The sequence below is a fragment of the Anabrus simplex genome, chromosome 1, assembly GCF_040414725.1.
Source record: "Anabrus simplex isolate iqAnaSimp1 chromosome 1, ASM4041472v1, whole genome shotgun sequence".
Classification (NCBI taxonomy): Eukaryota; Metazoa; Arthropoda; class Insecta; order Orthoptera; family Tettigoniidae; genus Anabrus; species Anabrus simplex.
The window spans coordinates 491,317,734-491,345,017 of NC_090265.1; the positions used below are offsets into that span (position 1 = coordinate 491,317,734).

Consider the following 27,284-nt stretch of genomic DNA (forward strand, 5'->3'; position numbering starts at 1 on the left):
AATCAAAAACAAGTTTACTCAGTTCATGATCTTTACGTGTTTCGTCCTGGATGGTGCGAAATGTGATTCGTTCGCTTGAAATTTGAAAAATTAGGTGCGTAAATAACTGGTTAACTTCATCCCCAATGGAGATGTCTGTTGAAGAATGGACTTGCTGTAGGGAAGCCCGCGATAAACAGTCAACATTTTGGTTCTCTGCACCCTTCTTAAATTGAACTGTGTAATCGAATCCCGACAAGAACGAAGCATATCGTAGTAGACGAGCAGATGTCATCTGTGGTAGAGCTTTGTTTTGCTGAAAAATACGAGTTAGCGGTTCATTGTCTGTCACTAGTGTAAAGTGCCTGCCAAAAACATAGGCGTAAAAGTGGTTGACAGCAAACATTATTGCCAAAGCCTCCCTGTCTAGTTGGCTATAGTTCTGTTCTGATACAGTCAGTGATCGTGATGCATACGCAATCGGCCTTTCTTCTCCATCAATTAGATGGCTAAGGACAGCGGCAACACCTGTTGGACTTGCATCTGACGTCAGAACTATTGGTAATTTTGGATCATAGGGCGTTAAGACCCTATCGCTACACAACTCTGCTTTTAACTTGAGGAATGCGGTTTCACATTCCGAAGTCCATATGTAACGTTGGCCTTTACGGAGCAGGAGCCGTAATGGATATGACATGGTGGAGAAATCTGGTATAAACCTGGAGTAGTAGGTGATTAGTCCCAAAAATCTGCGTAGTTCATCAACGCTTGTAGGATGAGGCATGTCATTAACAGCTCTTTTTCTGGGGACTTACTAATGGTATTATGCTGGATAACATGGCCCAAATATTCAATTCTCTCTTCAAAGAAAGAACACTTAGCTCGGTTGATATGCAGATCAAAATCAGATAATCTCTTCAGACATAACCGCAAATTGTGTGTGCACTCCTCCAGAGTTGATCCATGTACGATTAAGTCGTCAAAATAGGCTTCTGTTTTTGGAAGTCCCCTGAGGATTTGTGAAATGATTCGGTTAAATTCGGATGGCGCTGTTTTAATTCCGAAACTTAGACGATTCATTCTATATGTTCCACGATGTGTAGATATAGTCTGGATTGTAGCACTTTCATCATCAACTACCAAGTGTAGAAATGCTTTGAACAAGTCCAGTTTACAAAAATATTTGGAATCACGTAGGCTGTTCAACACATTATCAATTCGCCTTATGGGGTAATTTGCAGCAACAAGTTTCTCATTTACACCACATTTGTAATCAACACATAATCTAACTCCTCCATCTGGCTTGGGAATGACGACCAACGGTGACCCCCAATCACTTGATGATACAGGAGATATGACACCAGCTGCTTCTAGTGAGTCCAGCTCCCTTTCAACTCGTTCACGAAGTGCATAGGGAACATCCCGTCCTCGTCGCCAACTGTTATGTTCTGAACACGCTACTAAATATACTTATCCAGTACTTAACATTACTTTATTAGGAAAATGCATTTGTCACAGCATTGCGTAACTATTCACTACAAAGAATGTTCCAATAAGAAGAACAGCTGTTCTCTCCAGAGAGTATACATCTCTGTGTTGTTACGCTGTTGTTACTAGCGCACTCACTGTATTATTTTTAAATACACTATAATTCCTTATCCATTTCTCCTGTAGAGATCTATCTCCAGGGAATTTAAAAGCTTCAGCAACGGTATAATTAGATCTACAACCACGAACGCAGCAGGAACGACCCATTTTGTGCTATGTTACAGCACGACAATATAAACGCTATTATACATAAAAAATACCATCATATAAATTTCTAACAAAACACCGTACTGATAAACCGTTATAGATTTCTATTTTACCAAACATATGCTTTATACTTCAATAACTCGATCAAAGTAACACTCTTTAACAGAATGTAAACACAGATATGAACCAACCACATGTCTCAAATGCTCGCCCACGAAGTCGCCATTTTCCTCCTAATCGATAGTAACATTAAGGTCTGATATTATTGTAGTCGGTCTTGATATATATGCAGCTATCGATATGAGCTAAAATGGCGCCCCGATCGGTTTGCTCAAATGTAAACATGAGCATGTGCGAAGCATTTGTTTAGTTCTTTCTATTGGTTTGGTTTGATTAGGAAACGTTATTGTAGTGATGTTTTTATTGAAATTTTGGTTTTAAAACTATTTTGATATATTAGGAGGTGTCGATCGTGTTGCATGCCTGGGTGCAATTCATATTACAGCAGATGCACTTACATTCAGATCAAGTGTACTTAATGCATCGTGACGATTTCGAAGTTACAAGTAATTTATTAGGGTGCATTAAAACACTCGACGATAAATTTGTCAATAGAGAGGATGTGTTCCGTGTACTTGATGAGCTGGTTTTTTCGGATAAGGCCAAAATTCTGTGTTGGTGCCAATTCTTATTCGTTTATGAATTACTATACCTTTTGAGGATTTTAATAGTGCGGTTATAAAAAGTGATAAAGCTATTTATTTATCAGTGAGTGTAGATTATATTCTCTTTGTTAAATTAGAGGACAGGGTATCAACTGATCACTTACAGTACTTATTTATGTTGCCAACGATTTGGGTGTTAAAGTGCTTTATACGAAGATGCATATGCTACCAGAGAGCTTCAAACTGATTCTCCTATTGATTATCTGAAATGAAACAGATGTAGCAGTTTGGTGAATCATTATTAGAATAATTGTTATGAGAGAATTGAAATTCGCGACAAGGTTATGTTTCTAACAAATTTCTTGAACGAGGTAGGCTTTTATATTTAAAAACGTATGGGAATGGAAATGTCATTCAAATTAAATGTATTTCTAAAACAAGTATTGATTTATAGGAAGAAGAATTATGGTCTGCAAAAATTTACCATGGGTTCCCCTACTATGTCTACACCAATTAGACAAATTCCCAACTTCTTTGAAATCACAAAGAAAGACTAGGTAGACGATTGATACGTAATCTGCCACTTGGACGACAGCCCTAAATTCAGATCATCGGTGATTGATTAATTAATTGACTGAATTGAAACGCATCAAATATTCCCCCAGGATTGTAATTTTAGAATGCAATCCTATATTACCTATTTCCTTTACCATAGTAGTTCATACAAATTATTTATATTTTGAATTATCTGCATATTGCTAATCAACATATAGGGTACATCTAGATAGCATTGGTCTATTACCCAAGGTAAAGTATTCTGTTCGTTATTATTGACAGCTTAGCAATTCAATACGATAATCAAACTGTTATGTTTACGTATCACAGGCATGTTTACATTGAACCGATGCGTCGGCCATGTTGTTTCTCTATTAAGGTCTGATATTATTGTAGATGGTCTGGGTTGACGCCAGCTGATCGATTCATTTTCTTTGAGCCAACCAACGAGCTAAAAAAAAAGTGACTGGTGACAGACGAGCGTAATTCTAGGTGTACATTCGCAACGTTTAAATAGTGTTTGAGTTTTCACATAATCCATACAGTGAATGATATATATCCAAAAAGTGTCCCTTCTCAACAGATTGTGTTGTCCATAGTGCATAGCAAGAAAGGAGTGAATTGTGAAGGAAAATTTAATATTTGCTTGCCCCGCTGGGAGACGCCATTTTGGTCAGTGAAATTTTTTAATAGCGAATAACAACTCAATTTTCTTCCAATGAATACTTATCTCATTGGCTCCTGCTGACGTATAGAAATTAAACAGTACATAATAACAGCTTAACTATAATATACACATCGACTGATTCGGGTAGGATTATGCATTTCAATATCTAACAACCTAAGATTAATTAGTTCATTCATCTTTCTTATCTTTAAATTCCAAGCGTCATGTCGGCCAATTCGGACAACGAACCAATCTCAACAAACAAAAACGAATCAAATTGTGGTGCATGCAATAAAATATTTGAATCTTAATGTAATGCTATTCAGTGTGAAGGCCCTTGTAACAAATGGTATCACAAAGATTGTGCGAAAATCACGAACGGAGAATTTGAAATTATGAAAAGAGCAAAGTGTAAACTCACTTGGCTTTGTGACGTCTGCAAACCAGAACTTTTAGATTTTAAAGAGAAAAATAATCCGCTCAATGAAATGAATGAGAAAATAGAAAATATATTGTCCTTTCTTTTTACAGACATGACAACAATAATTGAAAAGACTGTTGAAAAACTTCTAAATCAAAAACAAAAATCAACAATTATAAATGAAGGCCCTAAAAGGCCAGCTCCTACAATTCCTACAATTCCTATCCAACAAATAACTAGCGCCACACAAAATCATGTCCCTCAGAACTCTAAACAAGATACTACTACATCTGCTCATCAAGATTTAAACAGAAAAACGGGAGAAGGAAGAGACTATACAGAAGCATTGAGAAGAAGTGAGATCCCGCGATACCCCAAGGCAACAATAGGCACAATGAAATCAACCGAAGGGGAACTTCAGGCTGGAGCTAAACATGCTTGGCTGTATGTCGGCAAGGTACATCATGATACAACTAAAGAGAAAATAGAACGCCATTTACACAAGCAAGGAATTACCACTGTAATTGAATGTGAAGAATTTGCTAACTAAAGGTTACCATAAGGCATTCCGCATAGGAATATTATTTACAGATCTTGCAAACGTGGAAAAGGCGGAATTCTGGTCCAGAGGTGTCCTTATAAGGCGGTATCGATTTCGACGCTCAACAGAGGCACGCTTTGATTTTTAATCTACTTTTGTGGAATGTCGAAGGTCTAAAAATCTCCTCAAATTGATACCTGACAACTCATTAACAAGACAAGGTGTACTAATTTTTACGGAAACCTTCTTAACAGACGACATGGGTCTTCAAGGATTCTATGCATCTCATGTACTTGCAAAACAAAGAGAAATAGGCAGACCGTCAGGTGGTGTCTCCTGCTATTACAAACCACGTTTCGGAAAATTCAAGAAGTTTTCAATAATGAAAATATTATAATAATACGCTCGGATCTGATTACAATAGCAGGCCTATACCTGCCACCCGATACTCCCATAGAAGACGTTATAGAAACTATAATGGAAATAAAAACAAAAATGGATACATCAAGAAATATAATAATAGCTGGTGTTTTCAACTGCAGAATAGGTATTCAGAATCAGAGAAAAGAGATTCTTTTGCAGACAATGGATGAAGAAATTTTCAAGCTAATCAATAAGCCAGAAGATAACAACCTATTTTGCATTTATTCGAATAGTGTATACCAATTTTATGCACGTTTGTGCGCTCTTTCCTTAATAATAATAGTACAATAGACATTATATTTTACAGAGGTCAACGGATGAAAATCAATTATCCCGTTCAGAAAACATTGTCCAGTATCAGTAAGAGTGGAAAACATATCTTCTGCGAAATAAATTACCCAGCCACATCATTCTGGCACAAGAAAACTAGATGAAACGAAGCTCGCTGCAGCCCTGGATCAAGTGAGTACTATCGAACATCACTTGAGAAATAATGAACTAGACGCAGCGGCTAAGACACTGGAAAATATCATTCTAGATGCAGTTATTCCATATAAAGAGAGGAAATCCAAAATATGGTTTGATTCAATATACTTTCAAGAAAGACAACGAACTTTACTTTTCTTAAGGATCGCAAGAGAAACTAATCGACGAAGATCTCTTAAAATACTCTTTGGCTAAGAGGAAATACAAAGACCTCATACAAAAGAAACAGTTAAACCATTTAGATACTAAAGCTAGAGAACTTGCAGAGGAAGCAAAAAGACCATTTATAGTACTTCGAAAAAGAAAATCACAACATGTTAGTAACATAGACATGCAGACTTGGGAATCCCACTTCTCCAAAATTCTAAACATTTCTGGTGTCCATCTAGCCTTCAATTTAGATTCCAATAATAGTGAAGATATTAATTCACAAGTTTTTACCAGTGCTGAAGTGGAATAAGTTATTAAGTCTGTCAAAAGCAAAAAAAATCTGCAGGTCCTGACCACATATTTAACGAACATATAAAACAAACGGTAGATCTTTTCTTGGACATTTGGACAAAATTATTAAATAAATGCGGTTGAACTTGGAAACATCCCCAATAGTTGGAGGAAATCGACAGTCAAAGTATTATATAAAGGCAAAGGTGATTCAGAAGATCCGAATTCAAAGGGATGTCGCATTGGAAAATAATATATTAAAAATACTTACCAAGTTACTGACGAATAAATAAACTGAAGATCTAGACAACAATTTGGATTCCGTAAAGGCAGAAGCACACTACACGCAATAAAACACCTGATTGATGATATAGAAGAATCTTTGAGACATCCCAAAAGGAAGATCTACTGTGTATTTATTGATTATACAAAAGCTTTTGATCTACTAGACAGACAACTACTAATTCAGAAACTCGAAAAAATTCTAGGGAAAGTACATCCACTAATTAAATTATTAAGAAATTTTCTGGCATTCAACTATGTAACTATTAATGACTCCACATCAAGTTCGTCTGAGATTATACCAACAAATGGAGTCTTACAGGGAGATCCCATCAGCCCACTGATGTTAAACATTGCAACCTCTGACATTGTCAAATCAATTAAGATCATATCAAATTGATCACTGTATATGTATGCAGATGACATGTTCCTTGCCTTAAACAACAAGGAATATCTTCAAAACGGATTGGACAGCATAGTTGCCTGCACAGATTATAATAAATTCAAAATCAACGATAGGAAAACAGTACAAATGATCTACAGAAAAGGGCGAAATTTAGCAGCAAATGATAAAATATTTCATAAGAACAATCCATTAGAAATATTCAACACATTTAAATACTTAGGCATTACTCTTCAAACAACGATCAAATCCTTCAGCATCCATATAAAAGATAGATGAACAACAGCAATAAAAGGTATTCATGATATACAAAACTTACAAAAGCTCTCACTAGAAACTGCCATTAAGCCTTTTTTATGCCAAAATTGTACCCAGCCTAACATATGGCATCGAAATCATATGGCCCAAATTATGCTTCCATGATCTTGCTGCAATGGAAAAAGTGAAAGCTCGGTTTTTGAAAGCTGTTTTAGGCCTATCAAAATATACCCTTTCAAGACTCTCATACGAACTTACCAGAGAAACTTTCTTCATAGAAGATTTAAGGATAACTCACGGTTTGTCTTCTACCGTGAACTATGAAAAAATTAAAGACAGACAACGTAAAAAGATATGAAATATGGAGTGAGTTTTATTCCACTGATGCTATGACAACCAATGATTGGAAGCAAGCTAACTTTAACCCTTCATTTAAACCGCAGTGGTACGTAGGCCCTATAAGTTAGGAAATTTGTTTGGAAGGGTAATAGGGAGGTACATTCAGGGAAACGAGATGGCCTAAGGAGCGGTGATAAGGGAACAGGGAACTGGAAATCAAGTAGGGATGACATAAAATTGTTAGTGTTGAACTGTAGAAGTATTGTAAGGAAAGGAATAGAATTAAGTAATTTAATAGATATATATTTACCAGATATTGTAATAGGAGTTGAATCATGGCTGAGAAATGATATAATGGATGCAGAAATTTTCTCACGGCACTGGAGTGTGTATCGTAGAGACAGGATAGGAAGGGTGCGAGGGGGAGTGTTCATTCTGGTGAAAGAAGAATTTATAAGCTACGAAAAAGTTAAAGATGAGACACATGAAATTCTAGGTGTAAGGCTCATTTCTAAAGATAATAGGCAACTTGATATATTTGGAGTGTACAGATCGGGAAAGGGTAGCACTGACGCGGATTCAGAATTATTTGATAGGATAGTCAGCTATGTGGGAAACGACATGGAAAGAAATGTGATTGTAGCGGGAGATCTGAATTTGCCAGATGTCAATTGGGAAGGAAATGCGAACGACAGGAAGCATGACCAACAAATGGCAAATAAGTTAACATGGGAAGGACAGCTGATTCAGAAAGTGATGGAACCAACCAGAGGGAAAAATATCCTGGATGTGGTGCTGATAAAACCAGATGAGCTCTATAGGGAAACTGAAGTAATAGATGGTATTAGTGATCATGAAGCTGTTTTTGTGGTAGTCTATATATATAAAATAAGAGTTTTGTCTGTACATTGCTCAGAATTTGAAAAGAATGGTATTTCTGTATCGGTCATGTCCACAGTAACAAGAAAATGCATTTTTTACTTTTCCGTATTTTCTGTCTGTCTGTCTGTCTGTCTGTCTGTCTGTCTGTCTGTCTGTCTGTACACGCATCACGAGAAAACGGCTGAAGAGAATTTAATGAAAATCGGAATGTAAAGTCGGGTGATGAACCGCTACAATCTAGGCTATAAATTATTTTAATCACGCTGAGTGAAATGGTAGTTTAGGGGAAGGCCTGAAATTTAATTCTCAAATATTTATGTTATTAGTGGTCGTGTCTTAATGAAAATCACTAGATAAAGATGGGAAATAATTCGCTACAATATCGGCTATACACGCTGAGAAAAATGGTAGTTTAGGGGAAGGCCTAAAATTTAATTGTCAAATATTTATTTTATTAGTGGTCGTATCTTCACAAAAATTGGTATGCAAAGTCGGGGAATAGGTCGCTATAATCTAGGCTATCAATAATGTTATTCGCACTGAGTGAAATGGTGGTTTAGGGGAAGGCCTGAAATGTAATCTATATATATAAAATAAGAGTTTTGTCTGTACATTGCTCAGAATTGGAAAAGAATGGTATTTCTGCATCGGTCATGACCACAGTAACAAGAAAATGCACTTTTTACTTTTCCGTAATTTCTGTCTGTCTGTCTGTCTGTCTGTCTGTCTGTCTGTCTGTCTGTCTGTCTGTCTGTATGTATGTATGTATGTATGTATGTATGTATGTATGTATGTATGTATGTATGTATGTATGTATGTATGTATGTATGTATGTATGTATGTATGTACACGCATCACGAGAAAACGGCTGAAGGGAATTTAATGAAAATCGGAATGTGAAATCGGGGGATGAACCGCTACAATCTAGGCTATAAATCGTTCTATTCACGCTGCGTGAAAAGGTAGTTTAGGGGAAAGCCTAAAATTTAACTTTCAAATATTTATATTATTGGTGGTCTTATCGATAAATATTGCACAACTAATGTTATACAGAATTAAATTTCCAATCATTTCTGTCATACATTGTTACCGTACCCGCTATGATAACACATATATTAATTAATTTTTATTTTTGTTGCTAAGTCCATATCAACACCGAGCCACGAGAAAATGGATTAACAGAATTTAATGAAAATCGGTATATAGAGTCGGGGAATAAGATACTACAGTCTAATTTATAAACAATTTTATTCACCCTGGAAGAAATTGTAGTTTAGGGGAAGGCGCCTAAAATTTAATTTTTAAGTACCGATTTTATTGGTTCCATCGAAAAGTACTAAATAACAAATGTTATAGAGAATGTAATATTCTATCATTTATGTTTTATTCAGTTTTGCCATACCGACTGTGATAAGAGTGGTATTTAGGAGTCGGAAGAAAACTAAATATGAAGACCTACAATATCGAAAGCGCACAGCATTGATCAACAATAACATTACACTGACCATTGTTTGTTGTGATGTTCTTTGTTTCTTACGCTGCCGCTCAACTCCGATAGATGGGATTACTGCTGTGTACCGAGTTTAACAGCCTGACTGAGTATTGGCGGGAAATAGCTGGGGAGTTAGAAAACTTTCTTCTTTAGCACGGCATTGCTCTGGTTCATACATTTTCTGATACTGCTGCTACATAACACACTGGTTCATCATAGTAGTAGTAGTATGACCTGGTCTAGAATTACAATTTTACCGAGCTCGATAGCTTCAGTCGCTTAAGTGCGGCCAGTATCCAGTATTCGGGAGATAGTAGGTTCGAATCCCACTGTCGGCAGCCCTGAAAATGGTTTTCCGTGGTTTCCCATTTTCACACCGGGCAAATGCTGGGGCTGTACCTTAATTGCTATGGCTATTTGCTTTACGTCGCACTGACACAGATAGGTCTTATTGCGACGATGGGATAGGAAAGGCCTAGGAAGTGGAAGGAATCAGCCGTGGCCTTAATTAAGGTACAGCCCCGGCATCTGCCTGGTGTGAAAATGGGAAACCACGGAAAACCATCTTCAGGGCTGCCGACAGTGGGACTCGAACCCACTATCTCCCGATTACTGGGTACTGGTCGCACTTAAGCGACTGCACCTATCGAGCTCAGTGTGTACCTTAATTAAGGCCACGGCTGCTTCCTTCCCACTCCTAGCCCTTTCCTGTCCCATCGTCGCCATAAGACCTATCTGTGTCGGTGCGACGTAAAGCAACTAGCAAAAAAAAAATTACAATTTAACCTTATTCCAAATTATAGAACCACAGTTAGCTAAATAATTCAAAATTCAACACTGAAAGAGTCGTTTCTTCTTAAGAAGAGCTTCTTCCTCTTTACTTTTATTAAATTCTACATTCATTTTAGTTTAAATTAGCAGGGCGTTTCTCGTCTGGCTTGGAGGAATAATTTGCCTCCAAGTCAGATAGATTCTTCCGTCGCCAGTGTAGTGAATTGAGATTTTTCGACTCATCGGGTACTCCTAGTAAACAGGTTAGTAAAAGGGCATAATTACCCTGGAACTCTCCACTATTCGGCCCCCCTCCCTCGAAAAAACTAAGAGTGTTCTCTCGGATCACGGCTGTCTGCAGCCTGGTCATTCCAACTCTGGAACTTTGGACTGTTAGATCGGCAGCGTAGTACTGTTCGTTAAAAGTGAGAAAATAGTTGCTTTTTAATTTTATCGAGTAGGTAGCTTATATGAAAGCATTGCTTTTACTCGCGCCATTCCTACTGACGTCATTGTAAAGTCCTATGTTCGTTTCAATTGGGAAAAACACTAAGAAAGTCTTTCTGAGGATTTAAACAGGCAGGTGGAGAGTGAGTGTCTGCCATTATATTGAAATTCCCCAACCTGATTGTGACTGATGGTAGGCAAGTGGGCCTACCATTACAATGAAAATTCCCTAACCCAGTCTTCATATGAGAAAAGACGTTTGGTGATTTCCCAGTCGCGTGTATAGGGCAACGTTAAGAGATATAAAATTTAATACAGTCTTGCTCACATGGGCGCCCGCAGGATCTTTTCCAGGGGGGGGGGCACATTAACAATTTTCTTGAATATAAAAACCAATATAACGTCAGGAACATTAAATTGTTTACAGAAACTTCCAGTTATAACATATGCTAGATGACTGTCAGTAATTTCAGTTTATGTAATAATCTGGTGTGATATTAAACAATTGAACATCAACATATTTAGAATTCCAGGGGGGGGGGGCAAGCGCCCATGCTTGCTCACAACGTATACACTACCTAACCTAGAATTCTGTATACAATGTAGAATCCCGTAGCGAAGCACGGGTACATCAGCTAGAAAAAAATAAATGTGATAGAAAGGAAGGTCTTAAAAGTAGGACTGTTAGGCAGTACAATATGGCTGATAAAGCAGGCATGAGGCAGTTTGTAAAAAGTAACTATGATCGGTGGAAAGCGGTAAATAAAAATGTAGGCTAAACAGACTCTGGGATGGGTTTGAAGAAATTGTTGAGGAATGGGAAAACAGGTTTGTACCATTAAGGGTGGTAAGGAATGGTAAAGATCCACCTTATTATAATAGAGAAATAAAGAGACTAAGAAGGAGGTGCAGACTGGAAAGAAATAGAGTTAGAAATGGCTGCGGAAGTAAGGAGAAATTGAAAGAACTTACTAGAAAATTGAATCTAGCAAAGAAGGCACCTAAGGATAACATGATGGCAAGCATAATTTGCAGTCATACGAATTTTAGTAAAAAATGGAAGGATATGTATAGGTATTTTAAGGCAGAAACAGGTTCCAAGAAGGATATTCCAGGGGTAATGAATGAACAAGGGGAGTGTGTATGTGAGGATCTTAAAAAAAAAGAAGTATTCAGTCAGCAGTATGTAAAGATTGTTGGTTACAAGGATAATGTCGAGATAGAGGAGGAGACTAAGGCCAAAGAAGTAATAAAATGTACATATGATAACAATGACATTTACAATAAGATACAAAATTTGAAAACTAGAAAAGCGGCTGGAATTGATTAGATTTCTGGGGATATACTAAAGACAATGGGTTGGGATATAGTACCATATCTGAAGTACTTATTTGATTATTGTTTGGTCGGAGGAGCTATACCAGATGAATGGAGAGTTGCTATAGTAGCCCCTGTGTATAAAGGAAAGGGTAAGACATAAAGCTGAAAATTACAGGCCAGTAAGTTTGACATGCATTGTATGTAAGCTTTGGGAAGGCATTCTTTCTGATTATATTAGACATGTTTGTGAAATTAATAACTGGTTCGATAGAAGGCAATTCGGTTTTAGGAAAGGTTATTCCACTGAAGCTCTACTTGTAGGATTCCAGCAAGATATAGCGGATATCTTGGATTCTGGAGGTCAAATGGACTGTATCGAGATTGACCTGTCTAAAGCATTTGCTAGGGTGGATCATGGGAGACTGCTGGCAAAAATGAGTGCAATTGGACTAGACAAAAGAGTGACTGAATGGGTTGCTATATTTCTAGAAAATAGATCTCAGAGAATTAGAATAGGTGAAGCTTTATCTGACCCTGTAATAATTAAGAGGGGAATTCCTCAAGGCAGTATTATCGGACCTTTATGTTTTCTTATATATATATAAATGATATGAGTAAAGGAGTGGAATCGGAGGTAAGGCTTTTTGCGGATTATGTTATTCTCTATAAAGTGATAAATAAGTTACAAGATTGTGAGCAACTGCAACGTGACCTCGAAAATGTTGTGAGATGGACAGCAGGCAATGGTATGTTGAGAAACGGGGTTAAAAGTCAGGTTGTGAGTTTCATCAATAGGAAAAGTCCTCTCAGTTTTAATTACTGCGTTGATGGGGTGAAAGTTCCTTTTGGGGATCATTGTAAGTATCTAGGTGTTAATCAGTGGCGGCGCGTGGATAAAACGTCTGGGGGTTCACTGCTGGGGAAAATAACGTGTTCATATTATTATTGTTACTTGATGTTTACATAGATGTAAAATAGTGACATTCCTTGATTAGAAACATGACTTTGCTTTGCAGAGACACGGCTACAGCTCGAAGAAGTTACCAAAACAATGAAGAATGAAAGGCAGAGGATATGAGGTGCAATTACTTTAAGCTGATCCATTTTCCCCTCATTTTGAAGACGTTGCTTACGTAGGAATAACTTCTTCCAGAACGTGTTAGGCAGACTACTGTTATTTATTTGTTGACGTAATTTGCTGTTTACTTTTCATAAAACACGTATTACTAATGAAAAGTTTCATTTGATTACATAAACTTAGGCTACTTACACCTATTGATGCTATACAAACCGTAGTTAGCAAAATATTCTGGCTCATTGCGGTTAATTACATCAGAAAGGCAAATTCGCCAAATTAAATTCCCTTCAAAACCTACCACATACGGCAAATTTTAACCGCGCGCTCTGACAATGCTTCGGCTAATTTCGGAACTGCTCGATGTAACTCGTGTCTATCGCTGGTCCAGTTGCCAGCGATTCCTGGGCTATGTTTTCCCTGCTCCTCACAGCCCCTCGCCATGCGCACCCTCCTTACGTCTCACGGCTCCGCGCGATCAGACCTGAAATTGAACCTCTTCGCTGGTTCCGGGGAGCAACCGAGTGTTGATGTCAAAAATACCGCTACGCGCGCTGATATACAGAGCAAATTTAAGGAAAAGGCTCTGATAAATCATTTTACCTAGACTTATCTATTTCTAGGGGGTTCACTGAACCAGTGAACACATAGAACGCGCCGCCACTGGTGTTAATATAAGGAAAGATCTTCATTGGGGTAATCACATAAATGGGATTGTAAATAAAGGGCACAGATCTCTGCACATGGTTATGAGGGTGTTTAGGGGTTGTAGTAAGGATGTAAAGGAGAGTGCATATAAGTCTCTGGTAAGACCCCAACTAGAGTATGGTTCCAGTGTATGGGACCCTCACCAGGATTACCTGATTCAAGAACTGGAAAAAATCCAAAGAAAAGCAGCTCGATTTGTTCTGGGTGATTTCCGACAAAAGAGTAGCGTTACAAAAATGTTGCAATGTTTGGGTTGGGAAGAATTGTGAGAAAGAAGAAGAGCTGCTCGACTAAGTGGTATGTTCCGAGCTGGCAGCAGAGAGATGGCGTGGAATGACATTAGTAGACGAATGAGTTTGAATGGCGTTTATAAAAGTAGGAAAGGTCACAATATGAAGATAAAGTTGGACTTCAAGAGGACAAACTGGGGAAAATATTCATTTATAGGAAGGGGAGTTAGGGATTGGAATAACTTACCATGGGAGATGTTCAATAAATTTCCAATTTCTTTGAAATCATTTAGGAAAAGGCTAGGAAGGCAACAGATACGGAATCTGCCACCTGGGCGACTGCCCTAAATGCAGATCAGTATTGATTGATTGATTGATTGATTGATTGATTGATATAATAACAAGGTTTGCTACTCATGGGTTCCACTACAGTACAAGATATGCGCGAACAAACGATTTCACGAACCCGGACAAACGTGTGTGTGTGAAAGATGTAACCTACATTGTACTGTGTATTTAGAACAGAATCTTTGACAAAATTCTGTTCTTCCATGTAAATTTTTGCACATTGTGTGCATTTTCTATTAATAATAAAATATTGGAGACCCCCTAAATGGGGCATCGAGGTTGTCGTTGCCATAGCAACATACCATTTTCGAGCTCCGTCAGTCAACTCTTTCTCGCCGGTTGCACTGAACGTCAGGTCGTTTCGCAATACCACCCTGAACCGATCTGAGTAGTTTATGGTTCCCAGGCATTGTTATTTCGTTAGGATTTAATTGATGTCTAGGTGATTTAATCTTACTAGGTAAAATGGACTAAAGGTACATTTAGATGTAGATATTCAATTCGATAAAATGGTATTACCGTTAATAAAGTATTATTGATACTGCTGTCCAACTTGTTTACCATAATGTACTCACAGGTTGGCAAAGCTGAGTTTTGTGCATGTTACCAAGTTTGTTTTGATTGTAGGTAGGAAGCTCTGTGTTGTTGGTGAATTTTGCGAAATCTTTTAATTAGCAAACGCGCCTCTTCTAAAAATGTCAAAAATTCCAGGATATGACACGCACGATGACGGACCAGGATTTGTGGGAATTCGCTTTTGTCAAGAATGGTGAGAAATAACGTTATAGAACAACCTATAACATAAAACGTAGTTAAAATGTTCATATGACGCACAAGGCTGATTGAATGTTATATTTTATACTCATTTAAAATTATTTCTACTGACCACCCGTCCAATTAAATTTTTCATCAATTTCAGCAACAATATGTTATACCCGAAGGAGGACAAAGAAAACAAGGTTTTGCTGTATGCTGTGAGTATGTTATAAATACTTTTTCAACCTGGTCTGTATGTGAAAAAATACAGCACATCTAATGGGAACAATTACAGTGAAATGCAGTGTTTATTACGAGTCGAAAGGTTATTCTATTTCCAATGTACTATTAGCAGTGTTACTTATGTTCGTCTATACTTAAGTGCCTGCGAACAATGAGACATGTTGTATAACTTAAGAGGAAGTAAAATTCTCTATAAACACTAATCGGGGGGGGGGGGGATGGAAGGGATTCGACATTTGGGAAAAATGAAGGTATCAACCAAAGAAAGACGAGGGCTACAAAAGGCACGAAAACTAAAGACTCCCAAAGCCACGAAATGCTCTGATGTAGGATGGGAGAAGAAACCAAGAGACTAAATTACATGTCATCCCAGCACACTTCTAGGGGGAAGGAAATCCAAGTATGGTATATTATAGTAGCATTCATCAAATCAAATACATGTAACCTAGGTCTATACAAAGTACATTTTGATATTGGATACGTCTTAAAGCAAATATATTATATAAAAGAGATAAATCATTCTGTATAACAAATTGTTATGCACACTATATATTAATCTGATAATTACAGCATCTGATAAACTTTGTGATCTATTTTAGATATTCCTTCATAGAATAAAAACAGTGGTATGCCAGATATGCCTTTAATAATGTTTCAAATGTTTTTATTTTGGGGACAAGATGTCCTGCAGTAGTTTATTGTATAATTTCATTCCTATGTGAAAGGTTCCTGTCTGAGATATAGGCTACCGTACTCGAATTCGCATGAATGTTTTGTTTGTGCCTTGTGTTGTGGTCATTTTTAGGGAACTGTCTTTATTCATTAAATTCTATTAAAAAAACCGAACAATTTCAAAGATACAGATACAAAGTAATGGGAGGATGTTTAAAGGCTTGAATAGAGGTCTGCAAGATTGTCTAGTTTCAACATTCATCATAATTCTAATTGCTCTCTTTTGAATCCTGAAAGTACTGAAAACATCTGGCAACATACCCCAAAATATTACTCTGTATATTAAGTGTGCATGGAAATAAGCAAAGTATGCATTTCTTAATGTTAGCATGCTTGTACAAGATTTCAAAATACATAATGCGAAACACATTGTACTCAGTTTTGAATTTAAATACTGTAGGCCTATGTGATTCCATCTGAGATCAACTGAAGCCAAATCCCTAAAAAATATTGTTACTATCATGTTTTATATCTGGAGGTCATTTAAAATTATAAGTTATTTGGAGTTGCAAGTTTCCTTTTTTGAGTGGAATAGAAATTAAGAGATACTATTTTTCCATAATTTATGATTAGGTGATTGTTTTGAGACCATTTAGATAATTGTTCTGCAACAGCATCAGCACACTGCTGCAGATCCTCATTTGTTTTACCCTTTATTAAAATTGTAGTATCGTCTGCAAACATAATCTTCTCACATGAATCAGTAATCTGTGATAGGCCTATGTGATTTATATACCAAAGGAAAAGAAGAGGGCCGAGGACTCCTGTGAAATTACAATTTTAATGGTACCCTTGTCAGTTAACTGCTCATTAAGTGGAGTGTTTCCACCACCACTTTAGGCTATCAGTTTGTTTCCGTCTAACTAGGAACGATTCAGTCCATTTATTTGCTATATCCCTAATACCATATTGATTTAGTTTCGCAAATTTTTTTTTGTGATTTACAACATCAAAAGCCTTCGAAAATTCCAGAAATATGCCAGTTACATTTAATTTGTTCTCAGTTTTAATATATTATTGTATAATTTCATCCCTATGTGAAGGTTCCTGTCTGAGATATAGGCTACTCGTATTTGCATGAATGTTTTGTTTGTGCCTTGTGTTGTGGTCATTTTTAGGGAACTGTCTTTATTCATTAAATTCTTTTAAAAAAACAGAACAATTTCAAAGATACAGATACAATTAATCAATGAAGCAGGGTTAAAGACATGTTTTCTAAATTCGTAAATTATCCCATCTATCACTTGATAAATATGAGGATACTGTATACCCCTCTGTATGTTTAAAATATGATCACGTTCTTCACATGGTAAATGTTCTATGCTGTACATGTAATGAGACTCCTTTTGTTGTGTGGATAACTTATTAACTCATCCAGCATTAGTACTAGCATGGATACTGCATGTGTGAGAATGATCTTCTACATTCATAAAAGGCTGTGTGTAGATGTAATGAGACTCCTTTTGTTGTGTGGATAAATTATTAACTCATCCAGCATTAGTACTAGCATGGATACTGCATGTGTGAGAATGATCTTCTACATTCATAAAAGGCTGTGTGTGTTGACTTCCCAGTCCTGAATCCATTGTGAATTTGACAGTATATTATTCCTTTTTGTAAAACTTATTAGTCTATTATACATTTTTTTTCAATTATTTTTGAAATGCCAGTCGGTAAAGTAGTTGGAAGTTATCTAATTTATCACTTGGCCTTTTTTTTAATTTTTTAATATTTTTTTAAATACTGGAATGATTTTACAGCGGAGAGCTTTAATATTTCAGTCATAGAGGCTTGACTGAGAAATATTGGGTATTGGTTGTATGTTCATTCACCTAATTGTGTAGGGTTGGAGGTGTGTAAAATAAGTTTATTTTATTGTATTTATTTTCCTATGATTATATGGGGTTGTACGATAGTGATCCTGAATAAAGTGACTAAATCCCATTTGCAGTGTATATTTTCCTCTTCAAATTAAAGTTCAACATCATTCGTCATTTGATATTGGAGATCCCCTCAAATGATGAGTAACAGCATGTACCGGTACGCTTGTGGAGTTTGTTTACTGTTAACTGTAAGGGGCAGAGGAATAAGAAAACAGGAGATAATAGGAGAAGTTGGAGAGGGAAGATGAAAGTATACTACCACAAATGGATGCAATTCTAGACTTCAAACAGAGTTACAAACAAACATATTGCTGTAAATTAAATGTTCAATTTGGTTATATTGTGAGCTAATTAAGTAAAATACTGAATGACAAAGAATTAAAAGTAAGATGTAGAATGAATTATAAAACTAGTAATGCATTGCTGGTAAAATTACATTGCAATGCAATTATATTGACAGTTGTTTCATTTTGTTCCCAGTGTCGAAATTGTGATTACAAACAACTAGCTGACAGTAACTGCATATACGTCAACAAAATTATGCACGAAATCGAGTAAGTAAACTGTAGATATTTGCTTTCCACCTTTAATACAGATAATTTGTGTGAAACTATCATATCTTACAATGTATTTCTTCTTCTTCAGTGAATTAACCCATATTGTATCAGATGTGATCTCTGATCCCACTCTTCCACGTACAGAGGATCATCCTTGCCCCAAATGTAACCACAGGGAAGCAGTATTTTTCCAGGCTCAAACTCGACGTGCTGAAGTAAGTATTAAGAGAATTAGATATTATTATTATTATTATTATTATTTTTTTTGGGGGGGGGGGCAATTTGGGTGAACTCAATTCAGTTAATACTGATCTGCATTTAGGGCAGTTGCCTAGGTGGCAGATTCCCTATCTGTTGTTTTCCTAGCCTTTTCTTAAATGATTTAAAAGAAATTGGAAATTTATTGAACTCCCTTGTTAAGTTATTCCAATCCCTAACTCCCCTTTTTATAAATGAATATTTGCCCCGATTTGTCCTCTTGAATTCCAACTTTATCTTCATATTGTGATTTTTCCTACTTTTAAAGACACTGCTCAAACTTATTTGTCTACTAATGTCATTCCATGCCATCTCTCCGCTGACAGCTTGGAACGTACCACTTAGTTGAGCAGCTTGTCTTCTTTCTCCCAAGTCTTCCAAGTCCAAAATTTTGCAACATTTTTTTAATGCTACTCTCATGTTGCGCAGGTGTAATGCATGTGTGAGAAGTATAGTGATAGATGGGGATTTCATGTGACCATGTCATACAGTCTGTAGTTGTATGTGGATTCTGAACCACAGGAATGTCATTTTCCATTTTGATAACCCTGTATACATTGCTCAGAAGTCAGACTGCAACTGCCTTGGTGAGAAAATAGAGGTAATGTTACTGAACTATCATGCCATGAGGATTTCAAAGGTGATTTCATGGAAATAGTATGCATTAACTGTGATACTGTACTGTTTCAGTGCACGATTGGTAATATTCCTTCTTCATTTTGCTTCAGGCGCTAACTGACAGTGTTCATTTTTGTTTTTATAATAATCAAAATATAATTTTATGATGCACAAAAATATTAATGAATCATGCCCTAGAACGAAATCTTGCGATGCCACTGTTAAACCCTACCCTTCAACATGAATTTAAAATTGTGCTGCTAAGACCCTACATTTGGTTAAAAATTTGATTGAATATTTATTTTTCCTGTTACCTGCTCACTATACTCTTTCACTATCTTGCTGCACTCACTTTGGTAATGCACTGAGATTAATTATTGTATTATTATTTCAGAATTTGAGCCCATTGTTGTGGTATGAAAAATGTATAGGAGATAGATTATGGGAAATGACGCTTATTATAGACTTCATAATACACATAATTTCAGTTACTCTAATATTAAGGGAGATATTAGTGCTTTTTATGTTCTCTTTGTGTTCAGACCTTGCTCTTAAATTCCAGAGGCATACCAATGAAGCAGGGTTAAAGACATGTTTATCTAAATTCATAAATTATCCCATCTATCACTTGATAAATGTGAGGATACTGTATACCCCTCTGTATGTTTAAAATATGATCACGTTCTTCACATGGTAAATGTTCTATGCTGTACATGTAATGAGACTCCTTTTGTTGTGTGGATAAATTATTAACTCATCCAGCATTAGTACTAGCATGGATCAGATTTTCTGTTTCAGTGCACGATTGGTAATATTCCTTCTTCATTTTGCTTCTTCAGTAAAATACTGAATGACAAAGAATTAAAAGTAAGATGTAGAATGAATTATAAAACTAGTAATGCATTGCTGGTAAAATTACATTGCAATGCAATTATATTGACAGTTGTTTCATTTTGTTCCCAGTGTCGAAATTGTGATTACAAACAACTAGCTGACAACGTTCAGACATTTTCAGTCACTTATAGACATGTTGATATGAATATATCATTACGTTCTCCATAATTTACTTATTTTATAGTAACGTTTGGAATTTTGTTTATTGTGATGAAAAATGTAGGCCTAGTTAAAATACCGGTAGTCTTCATACAAAAAGAGTGTTCATTTTTGTTTTTATAATAATTAAAATATAATTTTATGATGCACAAAAATATTAATGAATCATGCCCTGGAAGGAAATCTTGCGATGCCACTGTTAAACCCTACCCTTCAATATGAATTTAAAATTGTGCTGCTAAGACCCTAATCTTACTTAAAATAGCAAACAAGAGTCAGATTAGCAACATATCTGCTGACGCGATTGCTGATTTTTTTTTTACACACCATAACAGATCTGAACATGCTGCCAACATGAAGCTTGTATTAGTAATATTCTTGAAATAACCTTCACATATCCAGAAATGAAGTCGCTCAAAACTTCCGGAGATATGAAAAGGCTTTATGAACTAGAAAAATGTGTGTTTTTATGAATGGTAGCTGAGCTCATATCAGAAATTCTTGTTGGAGTCATAATATTACTGGCAGTACCAGTATGTGAACTTTTTTTCATTTTCCTTTTATTTCCATAACCATGAATGTACGAGGTAGAATACTTGATGGTGATTCACTTGTTGATGATTCATATTTTGGTTCTCATTTTTTTATCTTGATTATATTTTGAAATTGTATTATTTCAGGAAGAGATGAGACTGTACTATGTCTGCACGAATACACATTGCTCCCATCGTTGGACAGAATGAAGATACCGTGGTGATAGATGGATGACTTGTGTATTTTCCTTTCGAGGGAGAAGTTTCATGTTCAAAGTCAAGAACGTTCATAATGAATACATCCCATGGATATTTTTTGTGATCAGTGCTAATTTTAATTCTTCAAGAAGACCTAGATAAAAGAGATTCCTTTGGTGTGAGGAGAAGATAGTTTTGTGAGGATGTAAGTACTCATGCTGAAAATTGGTACAGGAAAACATTAATGCCCGGTTTCACCAACCTTTGTCAAGGGAGATAACGGTTGTCAAATATTTGATGGTCTGTCAAATCCACTTTTTACGTTTCCTCAACATCCATTTTCACCAATTGTTCCTCCACTTTGAAGATTGGTTTTTCGTTCGTCAACTCGCTTGACGATCCTCAAGTTAATTAAAATGGCTACCTAGCTGTAAACATACAGTTATGATTATTGCAATTTGAATAATTATATGGAAATAACTGTTTATCCTTGTTTAAGGGAAAATATAGTGAACATCAATTATTATTGTGCTCATTTTTATGTTAAATTTTATGGTATATGTAATTTTCCAGGTGTAAGGGGCAATTGACTGTAGCAAAACAATATTTTTTTCATTAACGTTCAGACATTTTCAGACGCGAATCTACTGATTAGAAATGTAGTAGCACGATAGCCTGGTTCGGTACATGATAGCTTCATTTTTGAAAACACAGAAATCAGAATGATGTTCGAAACAAGAAGAATACCAGAAGGGCATTTACAGTACAACCTCGATAATTCGAAATCTCGCCTAATTCGAAGTAGCTCTCGTTCCCGGAAACATGAGGTACGGTTTTGCAAGTTATTTAAACAGTTGAATTTGAAATACGGATAATTCGTAATTCGAAGAACAATGTCTGTCCCGTTATCAAAATTCAGACTTGTAATTCGAAACTGCCTTTACATTTTGAAAAAAATAGTATTTTACAGAGTAATTTAAATTTAAAATTTCTCCGCGTCATGAAAGAACACGTCTTCCGGAACATGAAGGGGTAACTTTGCGCACTTTCACCTACTTCGGCGTGTCTACAGTGTGCTTCATATCTGCTATGTTCAAGCGGAATCGTAATTATTTTGTATTTGGCGTTTTTAGGAAAGCCACAATATCACGTAGCAGGCAGTGTGCGGAGAGGTAGAATCCGCGAACAGTGGCGATGCCAACAGTAGTTGGCGAAAAAGCGTGGCTTATAGCCTGTAATCAATTTGTACACACCAAACAATATTGTCAGTGCCAATGAAACTGCATTGTTTGTTTTACTTTTTAAATGCTGAGGCCAAACGGACTTTTGGTTTTAAAGGAGAGAATTGCCAGCCGGCAAAAGTACTGTGTTTTTATGCAGTGTACACTGCACAATGAAGCAAGAGACTTCCTTCCCCTGTCATAGGAAAGTTCGAAAAGCCACGATGTTTTAAGGGCGTCGGGCACTTTCCATGCCAGTACAAGGAATCTAAAAATGCAGACAGTACAGTAATCCAAAAGATAAAGCATTTGCACAGGGGAGCCAGCTTAATTTTTCCTCGTCTTTGAATCGTATTTTTCTTCCTTTCGTTGTGTGAGGTTATGTTTGTCATTGTTTTATACAAGAGCATTATTTGAATAATGTAAATACACCTTGTTGGATAAATTTCTGAAATAGTGTTTTCCATGGTATTTGAAAAGTTTAAACTGAGAATCAAGGTGATTGCATGTATTAATGGGTCTTAGAAGTGCCATGCTGGGAAATCGTACGAGTACAGAATAGTCACTGCTCTGTTGTTATAATATGGACAGAAGCAAGAAACTTTCTCCCCTCATCATAGGAAAGTTCGATAAGCCGCGATGTTTTAAGGGCATCGGGTACATTCTTTGCAAGCACAAGGCATCTAAAATGCATACAGTACAGAAATCCAATGAATAAAGCACTTGCACAGGGGAGCCAGTATAGATTTCTCCTCGTCTTTGAATCATGTTTTCTTTCTTTTGATTCCATTGCGTGAGGTTATTTTTGCTGGTGAGTTATCCAAGTGCATTATTTGAATACTGTAAATGCACCTTCTTGGATACATTTTGAAAATAGTTTTCTCCGTGATGTTTGAGAGCTTTAAACTGTGAATCAAGGTTAATTGCATGCAGTAACGGGGCTTAGTATATATTGTGACGCCGCAAGGGTTGGCATTTCTGAAGTACGTGTTGGTGGTTAATTCGAAATCACGTAATTCGAAGTCCTATTTTTGCATCCCAACGACTTTGAATTAATGAGGTTTTACTGTATTGGGTAATAATGGTTACTGTTAAGCCCGTATCTTCGAACTCCCTTTTTGAATCCAAGAAAACGAAAACAAAGCTCGTGTGGAGACGAGAAACACTGTGGAGAGACAGTATGGGTTGTGGAAAAGGGGGTTTCCTGTGCTATCTTTAAGGATTAAGAACAAAGAACTGCATTAACCATCATAGTAGCCACTGCTGTTCTTCAACATATTGCAGTACAAACTAGAGAGGAGGATGCCCCCCCCCTAGGATCAAGAGCTTTGTGAGTATTTGCAAGAGAAAAGAGCTCATGACAGAAATTACCGTATATTTGATGCGGTACCTGTCCCCGTCGTAGATGTTCCTTGTGACGGTGCGCCTGCTGCTATTCGTGAAATGATTGTCAAAACTTATTTCCTCTAAGAAAGTAGTCCAGTTAAACAAACAAATTCGCCAGCATTTTAATAAAATGTTCTTAATCAGTGATATGAACTTATTTTCATTACATTTTAACTCATTTGCTTTCAATTTACTGGCAATTTAAATTGTGCCTACATCAATGTCATTTTTGTTAGTCACTTCACTTTCACCTATAGTCCTGTGTATTTTGTCACATAATGCAGACGCAAAAGTCGTTATTCTCTAGCATTTAGAATGATCCCTTATATGGGGCGAGAGAAAAATTAAAAAAATGTTTAAATACTACTGATATTTCCATTATTAATACATAATTACTTGTTCAAATAATTGGCAAGTTTTGCTTGTAACACAGATGTTTTAAGCTTTTCATTTTTTTCTTTCATGTGTTCAGTTTTCCCTCTTCATTTCAAGAAGCTGCATTTCTAAATCATGTTTTTCTTTTAAGTTCTTGAACTCTAGGTTGCATAGTTTTCCTCTTTCTTCAGACAGTTCGGAAAGTTTTTCACGGGTTTTGGCTGTTTTGGTCTTTTTCACTTTATTTAAATTGGGTCTATTCCTTGCACTCCACGGATTCCGTGAAGTAGTTGACGCTAGTTTCGGCTGCGATATCTGTACTTGCTTGGTAAAAACAGGAGTTGGAGAAATAGCTGACGTCATTGATTCTTCATGAGGTACGATCTCCAACATAGCAGAGAGTTTATGTCGTATTCGTCTTAACTCCATCGCATCGTTCGTAACCGTGCTGTGTATTTAATTTCTGTAGAAAGCGTCGCAGTCAAACTCATTAGGAATAGGCTCCACTTGATCACAGATAATAGATAATAATTGGGAAGAGTTTTTACTTAATGATGAGGTTTCAGCTGCTCCACCTCCCGTTTTATGCATGTTGATCTTATCCTGGACCTTCTGTTGTTTCGACCTGCGCTTAAAATTGTCATAAAATTATTTTACTGCTTCGGTCTTTTTTTAACAAAATCTCTAGCATTAAACATGTCTGTTAATGTTCCCAAGCTCTTTCCTTCTCTTTTACAGTCAATACATCAGTTCTCTTATTTTCTATTACATCTTTCTTTTCAGCAACTGACTTTACCATAAGTTCCATCTCTTCTTTGGAGAAATTCTCGCCCCTTTTTGAAATGTTTCTTTGTTGTCCATTTCTTCTTAGTAGTTAATCAAAACATTGTTAAAGTAACTAATTTTTCTTTTTATTTGCTTTACGTCGCAAAAACACAGATAGGTCTTATGGTGCCGATGGGACAGGAAAGGCCTAGGAGTGGGAAGGAAGCGGCCGTGGCCTTAATAAATTAAGGTACAGCCTGGTGTGAAAATGGGAAACCATGGAAAATCATTTTCAGGGCTGCCGACAGTGGGGTTCGAACCCACTATCTCCCAGATGCAAGCTCACAGCTGCGCGACCGTAACCGCACGGCCAACTCGCCCGGCAAACTAACTGACTTTTAGATATGAGTTTAATTCAGTAGAGAAATATCATTACATAACTCACGAGAACAGAATTCTATTGCTTTTTAACCTTCTTTTGTTGTACTAGCAAATCAGAAAGGCCACCATATATTAGTTTGTCATGGACATCTAAATATTATTCTGATGAATCATCAAATTTGATGAAACCTTCTCATTTTAACGAATCGTCAAGCCTTGATCAACCGTCATATTTGATGTTCGTCAGTACATTTTGATGAAGGTTGGTGAAACCGAGCATAAGAGTTAATTGCTTGAAGTGGAGTTTTATTACATCTCTTACAGTATAATTTACAAAAAAGGAAATTATAGTGTTCATACTTCACTGTATAATAGTGAAAAATAAAATTGTACTTTTCATGGTTGGCATCAGAGTGTGGTTCAGTATCATCCTTGTATTTCAGCAGTATTTCAATCAATCAATCAATCAATCAATCAATCAATCAATCAATCAATACTGATCTGCATTTAGGGCAATCACCCAGGTGGCAAATTCCCTATGACATTAAGCACACAGCACAGAATATTTCAGAAGAACTGAAGAGGGTTGTCCGCGAGTGGAAAATTGAGAAGAAAATTGTTTGTGTCAATAGTGACAATGCCGCTAATATTGTAGCTACAATACGTCTGACTGGATGGAGGCATATTCCTTGTTTTGCTCACAATTTAAATCTTGTAGTGCAGTGTGGTCTCAAGTATGTGAGGGATATTCTATCAATACACACAGTTTGTTATACATCGCACCAACTTAGATAGGTCTTATGACAACGATGGGACGGAAAAGGGCTAGGAGTGGGAAGGAAGCGGCCGTGGCCTTAATTAAGGTACAGCTCCAACATTTGCCTAGTGTGAAAATGCCCTGCGTTTCTCATGCTCATCAAAGTACCATATTTACTGTTACAGTACTGTGTGGAGAAATTTCGCCAAGGCCCTATGCTCCAGAGGGAGCAACAGGAAATAAGTAAGTCAAAAGAGAGTAGATGTATGAGTTTTCAGTTAGTTCAGTTAGTTTTATTCAGTCAACTACTGTGCACAGTAAGATGCCTAAAGTGAAAGAATATCAACGTGTTAAATTGAACTGACTTGTTTCATAGCAAGGAGAAATGTTTTTTTTTTCTATTGATGGTCAATATTGTTTTGCAAGGTATGTGATATTCGAGTAGCTACTGAAAAACTATTTACAGTAGAACAACACAGGTCATACATATGGTCTGCAGCGACTTCAAAATAAAGATAACAGAAGCCTGCAGTAGATGCTTCTTGGAAAACAAGTGCAACATTTTCACCATTTTATGAGAAAATATGCAGAGCATTTTTATGTGTCGATATTCCATTGCATTCACTGAATCATCCAAAACTGTGAACTTTCTTAGAAGAGGAGACCAGAAAATCAATACCAGATCCCAGAACAGTGAGACAAACTTATGTCGACAGATGCTATGACTAACCTATACAAGAAATAAGGAAGTGAGGTGGAGACAAAAACATATGGATTTCAGTGGATGAAACATCAGACTCTATAAGACGTTACATAATAAATGTTGTGGTTGGAATATTGGATGCAGGAAGCCCTGGAGAACACTTCTTACTACATTGTGAACAGTTAGATAAAGCTGATCACTAAGCAATCTGCAGTTTTTCACCTGTCAATGAGATAAAGCTGATCACTCAGCAATTTGCAGTTTTTCACTAGTCACTGACAATACTGTGGCCTGACGGCATCAGAAATGATGAAGTGCTGCAGTTAATCACAGACGTAGAACCCTACAGGGTGCATGTGGTATGTTTAGCACCGAGCG

The 27,284-nt window shown here is 36.6% G+C and overlaps 1 protein-coding gene across 2 annotated transcripts in view; it reads left to right on the forward strand.

Moving 5' to 3' along the window:
- Positions 1-14,955: 14,955 nt before the first annotated feature.
- Polr2I (RNA polymerase II subunit RpII15) overlaps positions 14,956-27,284 on the forward strand; it is a 30,457-nt gene continuing 18,128 nt past the window's right edge. The window contains exons 1-5 of one of the 2 annotated variants that reach the window (XR_011017527.1): positions 14,956-15,257; positions 15,408-15,462; positions 18,583-18,656; positions 18,748-18,874; positions 21,269-21,524. Coding sequence is in view for 1 of the 2 variants with exons in the window: in XM_067135318.2 (XP_066991419.1) it covers positions 15,184-15,257; positions 15,408-15,462; positions 18,583-18,656; positions 18,748-18,874; positions 21,269-21,331 (393 nt within the window). In the remaining variant the exon portion in view is untranslated. Of the gene's footprint in view, positions 15,258-15,407; positions 15,463-18,582; positions 18,657-18,747; positions 18,875-21,268; positions 25,853-27,284 lie in introns of those variants that run through there. The other variant, XM_067135318.2, reaches the window with a different exon arrangement.